The sequence below is a fragment of the Orbicella faveolata genome, unplaced genomic scaffold, assembly GCF_042242905.1.
Source record: "Orbicella faveolata isolate gen_17 unplaced genomic scaffold, um_ofav_v1 contig_35, whole genome shotgun sequence".
Classification (NCBI taxonomy): domain Eukaryota; kingdom Metazoa; phylum Cnidaria; class Anthozoa; order Scleractinia; family Merulinidae; genus Orbicella; species Orbicella faveolata.
In genome coordinates, this window is record NW_028301564.1 from 25,304,520 (window position 1) to 25,312,011 (window position 7,492).

Sequence of the window (7,492 nt, forward strand, 5' to 3'; positions counted from 1 at the left end):
GGGTATATAGGTAAGTGCGATTGTAAAGGATACGGTTGTTAGCGTTTTTGTCTGAAAAAGGGTATGGACTTTGACCGTCCTTGGCTGAAATAGGGAATGTTTTTCACTCTGGCTTGGCATTGAGTATTTCAGGGCTACTGCTGAACTATTTTTTCCGCATCAGTATTGGTATATTTCCATAATTTCGCTTAAAATGTTATGACAAAATATTTACAAGGCTAAAAATGGTTAAAAATGGTTAAAAAAAAAAAAGTAAAACACCAAACAGTTTCGACATGACATCTTCAGGGTGAAATCATGTGATTTCCCCGCCCGAGGTTTCCTCAAACACACATCTAAAATCACCGGTGATTGTTGTGTTTAAAATTTCTCCTGTGTAGGGTGGACGGGGCCTACTGTGGGGGCCTGGATGCACAGCCTCGCTTTCACGTCGTCACTTGAAGTGTACATCTTGTACGTTTTCTTTGGGGTGGGGCGAGGACAGAAAGAAATTTGGCCTATATGTTTGTGAAAAAAATGAAAGGAGCTCTAGCTCTAAAATCTATTGTTAGATTTTTCGTTTTAATTTGTAGTTGTGCTAAGAACTTACTTCTTAGGGGAAAAAGAAATTTGCCTTTTAAATTTACGCACTGAACTAAATAGCCCATAGTACCCAGGCGTTCCCTTCCGCTTATTTTTAGCGCGAAATTGAATGACGTCACTGATATAATGCCACGGCGCGGGAGAACCGTAATAATCACGTGGCATGCAGACTGAGGTTTCCTCAAAACAATAAAGGTTTTGATCCATTTAAGTCTGGAATGAGAGAGTGCACTCTTAGGGGGTCTCTATTGTTTTTTTTACTGGTTAGGACCAATCAAGTGTTAAAATTTTTCAAAACATAACCTTTGAACTAAATATTTCTGCGAAAATGAAAAAAAAAAAAAAAACTGTCAGCATTCCTAAACCTACAAAGTGGTAACTATTTGACCTGCATCTGACATTCCTTTAAGTTTGAAGATTGCGCTAAAAGTGTGAACATTGTTTCAACTATGGCTGATTGAAAAGAATCTCAAAGAACTTTCATTGCAGCTTCATCACTAAACTCACGCACGCACCGTCACGCATGAGATTTGTACAGGAAAGTGCGTGACTGCACGTACCTGAATATGCTGGCGTAGTTCCAAACCTTTCCGGGAAAGCCGTGTTTTGCGTCAAGAAATATTCTGTGAAATCGTGGAAGTCGGCTGATTTTATAAATTCCAGAACACGCAGCTAGCAAAGGAGAAGGAAATTACCATGGCTGTACCATACTTTGCTTCGATTATACCTGTTATTTGCATTTTAACATTGATTCCATCGCTCTGCGCGGAGCAGACGTGGACAAGAAAGATTGTGGTTTCCGAGACAGGAGGAATAGACCGCAATAAGTGCTGGAGTGGCGCAGGGACAGCAAGTCCTTGTAGAACATTGGACTATGCTTTAGAACATGTGACTAACTCTACTCTGGTGCAGCTTCGACCTGGTCAATCACCGTTCAATCTAAGCCGACATTTTAACCTCACAAACTTGTTCGAGTTTGAATTGGTCGGAGATCAAGAGTCAATTGCCTCCATTGAGTGCCTGAGAAATCAAGGGAGTCTTTCCTTTGAAAACAGCAGAAAAATCACACTCAGAAGGATCTTACTGCGTGGTTGTGGCGGCTTGCATGCTAGCACGACTGGTAGTGAGTTTAAGCATCCGCATATTCCGTTTCTGTCAGCTGTCTTTTTGGTCTACTGCAAGGACGTTGTCATTGACAACTGCTGGATAGTTCAAAGTCCAGGAATTGGGCTGAACATGTATGACACAGGTGGTAATGTCCAGATTTCGCATTCCCGGTTTGAAAGCAATCAGGCGATTAATACAAGTTCCACGGACACGGGCAGAGCTATTGCTGGGGGCGGTGTTTACATGGAGTTGACCTACCACGGCGGAACAGATCCATTTGATGTAAATTCTACAGTGTTAGCTGAATATGATACCAACAGCACCTTCACTTTCTTTAACTGCACATTCAGAAACAATAGTGCCCCCAGACAATCGTATGAAACAATAGTGGAGAACCCGTCCGGGGATGATCACATACCATTTGGACGGGGAGGAGGTTTGTCAATATTCCTTAAAGGAAAAGCAGAAAACAATGTTATTTCGATTACTGGATGCCACTTTGAAGATAATCAGGCTATGTGGGGTGCAGGAGTTTTCATTGAATTTCATGATCAGGTGCAAAACAACACATTTGAGGTGAAAAACTGCACTTTCATAAACAATAGTGCACACTTTGCTGGAGGAGGTATCAGAAGTGGAGTAACTGCTCACAGCGATAGGCAGTTGTTACATCCCAATAACATGAAGTACGAAGACTGCAAATTTGAAAGCAACCGTGCAATCTGGGGTGGAGGGGTATCGTATTATGAAACATCAAGCTCAAAATCTTCTTTGACAGGTGATGCAGACAAGCTGCATATAGACTATGAAAAATGTCATTGGAGAAACAATAGAGCAACGTCAGGCTCTGCAATCGGTGTGGCCACTGGACCAGCTGTGAATGGTCTTCAGGACTTTTCCGCTAGAGGAATCAAGTTGTATGTCATTGTTCTCAAAGACTGCTATCTCTGTAACAACTCTATAATCTTGACAGAAGATGAGAAGGTTATTGGCCAAGGAGCTATCTACTCTTACTCGCTTCCCATCATTTTTAAAGGAGTCGTGAACATCGAATACAATGACAATACTGCCATGGTGATTGAGAATGCACTGCTACATTTTCTCGGTAATGTAACCTTTAGAAATAACAGCGGAAACCAGGGAGGTGCAATAGGATTGTATGGCACATCAGTGTTAATGCTTATGCCCCACAGTAACCTCAACTTCTTTAACAACACTGCTGAAGATCGAGGAGGAGCAATTTACGTGAGGGATTCTGGGCCACCTGTTATAGGTTTTAATACAACAGAACTTAAGACTCGGCAATGTTTTCTTGCTTACAACAACAGCTTCAGTCTGGCTAAGGTCACCGAATGGCAGACCAAACTAGTTTTTAAGGGTAATCGGGTGTTGGCTAATGGCGGTGGAGAATCTGTCTTTGCCTCAACCCTTCAGGGATGTCGTCAAAGTGGACGACCCCGCATAAACAATGAATCTCTTGAGTGGCCCAACGTAATTCAGTATCAAGATTCGAACAAGACCACTAAAGAACAGATATCTACTGATCCGATCTTCATAAAATTCATTGAGAAGGAGTGGATGGTTTCTCCTAGTGAAGTCTTTGATGCGACTCTCCATTTGATTGATGAGAAGAACAGTTCTGTTTTGGGTGTTGTCAAGGTCACAATTACAGATGAGCATGAAAAAAATGAGGCTGGCAGTGTCAACCTGGGTACAGCTTCCCATCTGTTTCTGGTGCAAGGGGATTCTTCGAGAATTAACAATTTGTACCTTCTTGGAAATGTTGGTAGGCCATTTAAAGTTGACATTGGCACAGTTGTGGGTCGCGTTACGCACACCTCTTCTAAAGGGAAATTGACCTTGCAGCGCTGCAATGTCGGCTTTGAACAAACTGACAGCAAGACCTGTTCTTGTATCTCAAGTACTTTAGAATCTGGTATTGCAAACTGCAGTGCCAACTTCAAGGATGTGTTCTTGAAGAGAGGATACTGGGGTGGAACAGTGGAAGATAAATTTAGTACTTACCCATGTCCAACCCATTACTGCAATTTCTCTAAAGGTGATTCATTCTTTCGATACGATGCTGAAACAATGTGTACTGTTGGCCGCAATGGTACAAGTGTTCTCTGTGGGGCATGCAAAGATGGCTACTCTGTGAATCTCGGGAATGAACAGTGTAGACAGTCGTGTTCAAACAGTCACTTATGGCTTACAGTGGCATTCTGTTTGGTAACACCTCTGTTAGTGTTGATTGTATTTCGGATTGACTTGGACATTTTCACAACATATCTTAACACTTGGCTCTACTCCTATCAGACAATTTTGTTTCTCTTGCGAGAAGGACAATACCTTGATCCATTCATCTCTTTTGTGATTGGTGTCGCCAACTGGGAACTCAGAGTTGGTGGAACTTGTCTTTACAAAGGAATGACTAATCTTCAAAAACTTGGGGTAAATTACATTTTCCCCTCATATGTTCTTCTTCTGCTTGTGGTTTTGGCCAAAATTGCAAGACGTTGCCCTGGTTGTTACATAAACAGGACTGTTTCCCATGCCTTCTGTACACTGCTGGTTCTCTGTTACACAAATGTCACAATAATCTCTTTCAACATTGTCCATTATGTGCATATGCAAGGAAGATGGGTACTGTACGCAGATGGTAATATTGACTTTGTAAGGGACTGGAAAACACACTTACCATTTACCATCATCGCCTGTCTGTGGATTGTTCTTTTTGTCATCTTTGTACCACTGTTGCTTCTGTTTACCCCATGGTTCTTGAGGCGTTTCCCATACTTGAACAATTTCAGACTGTACTTTGACACTTTCCAAAGGTGCTTCAAAGTCACTTACAGATGGTTTGCGGCATACTACTTCATTTGCCGCATTTGCATTCTGATAATTGCCTTGTACGTTCCATTTTCGCCCCTGAAGAGATGTTTCCTGGATGTGTCAAGTATACTCATTGTTGTGATGTGCCTGTACCTCCAGCCTTACAACGAACAGTACCAGTGGTTCAACAGGCTTGATGCTGTTCTTCTTACCAATTTATGCTTGATCGCAAACTTCAGCTCAAGCATTGTTAGTGATGCAACATCGTCTGTCCGTGATGGCCTAGAAAACATTGTAAACCTCTTGGCATACGTACCTCTTGTTTATCTGATCGGTCTTGTCCTGTACCATGGTTGGCAATACTGCTGTCCAAAGAACTTTCTTGAGGGCTATATTACAGCAGAGCAAAGGGCAAGGTCTGATTCCATGTCTGAAACTGCTGCTCAAGCTTTTCCTGTTTAATTTAATAATGTGTGGTTCCAGAAAATATCCATACCTCTCCCATGGAAGAGATTTTTTCTAAGACCTGCCCCCCCCCCCCCGGCCCCCCATATCAACCCTCTAGAAATTCCAATTAATCTTCATACATTTCCTCAAATTATTTGGTCTTACAGAACCCCCTACCCCCCAGGAAATTCCAATCCCTTCTGTGGGGGAGCATGGATATTTCCTGGAACTGCACAATAATTGAAGTGCTGTTGTGGGAGGTGGGGTGGTCATCTGATGGTTGGTGTACACACGGGACTTTGAATTGAGTTCTCCATGGGCACTGATCCATACTGGTTTCCACTGTCTTATGGAAATTGGTCAGATTTTTCAGAATAACTAAGCAACTCAGGAAAGGGGAGTTTAGGGAGTTAAAGTCCAAACAATTCCTTGAGAAGCATGGCCCCTTACCATCTAAAAATGATAAAAAAGAGATTCATGGTTCATGCTCATGCTAGAAACTTGGGCAAAGAATGAGAAAGTTCTTTAGATCCTTTGAAGGTGTCAGCAGTGGTGAGGTAGGTTTGTTTCAAGTAAAGACGAAAAAAATTCAACCCTGCTGGAAGCAAACCTACAAAAAATACTCTGACATTCAACTTCTAAAGGTCAATTACCTTAAATTTACTTTACACGAGATGACAGACAAGAAACTTTCTCAATAAGAAAAGAAATTTTCTCGATTCTTGCAGCAACTTTTGAGCGACTTTTTAGGAAATGTCGGCGAAAGTTGTAATTTAAAATTTTTAAGCTTCAGTTTGTAATTCCGCATAGTAAATTGTAGTAATGTAGATAGAGGACCAGCCTAATTAACTTAGTGTCGACTTGGTGATATCCTCTGTAAATATTGCTTTTATTATTATTATTATTGTTATTGTTATTGTTATTATTATTATTGTTATTATTGTTGTTATTGTTATTGTTATTGTTATTATAAATGTAGAGCAACTTGTGGATAGCCCTTCCATATGAAAACATAAAAAATATGTACTTTTTTGATAGTTATTTTGTTGAGTGTTTCTTATATATAATTGCACAGCATTGACAAGAAAATCATTGGCCATAATAAAAAGGAGCTTTCTGATTGGTTACCTTGGTCCTCTGGATTTTGCAATATGACTCAATAGGAAGTATAGCTCATGAATATGCTTTTGTGCTCTTGTTGTGCAGGGGAAAACTGTTTTCTTTTTTGTAGAAACTTTTGGAGCGTTATAGGGAATGTCTGGCCAGCAATAGTTTGGTTCAGAGTCATGAAAATTGGGCTAAAAATGCATGTATGTGCCTGAAAGATTTCGAAGTAAGGTAATTTTTTTTTCTTAATTATGTCAATAAAATGATTACATGGCATCCGTGGTGAGGGGAGGGGGGGGGGGCACTCCCATATGAAAAGGTCCAGGATTCTCGTTGTCTTGCTCAGTGGTGTAAATCAGAGATTTTCATCCCACTCGCAGTGTTCAGGATGAAATGCCACTCGTTTTAGCAGCTGAAGTGTCTTTTAGGATTGCACGTGAAGAAATGATTTCATTTCTGTTTTAAGTGGTTTCTTTTGTGGGTTTTAATTCCAATTTTCCATTGAGCATCCTGACCTTTTCATATGGGAGTTCCCCTCCTGGGCATGACATGCATAAATGATGTAGCACTTTGCATGCGTTGCAGTCCCATATGGTACTAGATAATATTTTAGTTTCTGTTGACTATAGGGTTACTTTGCCTCCATGCAAATTAATCCTTATTTTGTGTGCCCATAGAACAGCGAGTCATGCTTATAATAACTGTTTTATATGATACTAGATAATATTGTAGTCTCTGTTGACTATAGGATTACTTTGTCTCCATGCAAATTGATCCTTATTTTATGCACCCATAGAACAGCGAGTCACGCTTATAATAACTGTTTTATCAGAAGCTTGCATTTTTATTGTGAAAAAAGAAACTATTAGGAACTGCTAGCATGAAATTAGTCTGTCCACAGACCCTCTATTCTGTTTTGAGTTGGTCAAGATCACAAGCTTAGCAGAATATTAATCTGGTGTGTGGGATACACGTGCTGAAACCCGTAGCAGAAAGATAAATGTTTGTGGACAGACTAGCAAGAAATTATATATAATTGGAAGTATTTTACATTTTTAATGAGAAAAAAGGAAATACATAGGAGCTGTTAGCATGAAATTATATAAAATTAGAATTATTTTTTTATTAAAAGAGTATTTTCTAATTACATGTATTTTTCCTGTTTCTATAGGCATTAAAAACTCAGCATGGCTAAATAATCTGTAGGTTAGGATGGGAATTTCCTCTTCTGATTGATGTACATTTCAGTTTTTTCGATTTTGAGAATTTATTGGTTCATCAGAACAGTACAGGGACTTCTCCCCTCACACTCTTGTTGCCTGCTGCTTTGTCTGTTTATCTCTCAAAAGGGCTGTTGTGTGCTGCTAGACATGTGGCTAAGTGATTTTGTGGAGTTTTGAGTTTTAACTCTTGATCA

The 7,492-nt window shown here is 40.2% G+C and overlaps 1 protein-coding gene across 1 annotated transcript; it reads left to right on the forward strand.

Annotated features, from left to right (window-relative positions):
• Window positions 1-465: 465 nt before the first annotated feature.
• Window positions 466-7,219, forward strand: LOC110053538 (uncharacterized). Its single transcript, XM_020759780.2, has one exon. It carries the CDS (start codon window positions 1,279-1,281, stop codon window positions 4,981-4,983), a length of 3,705 nt encoding a protein of 1,234 aa, XP_020615439.2. The 5' UTR covers window positions 466-1,278; the 3' UTR covers window positions 4,984-7,219.
• The last annotated feature ends 273 nt before the right edge of the window (window positions 7,220-7,492 follow it).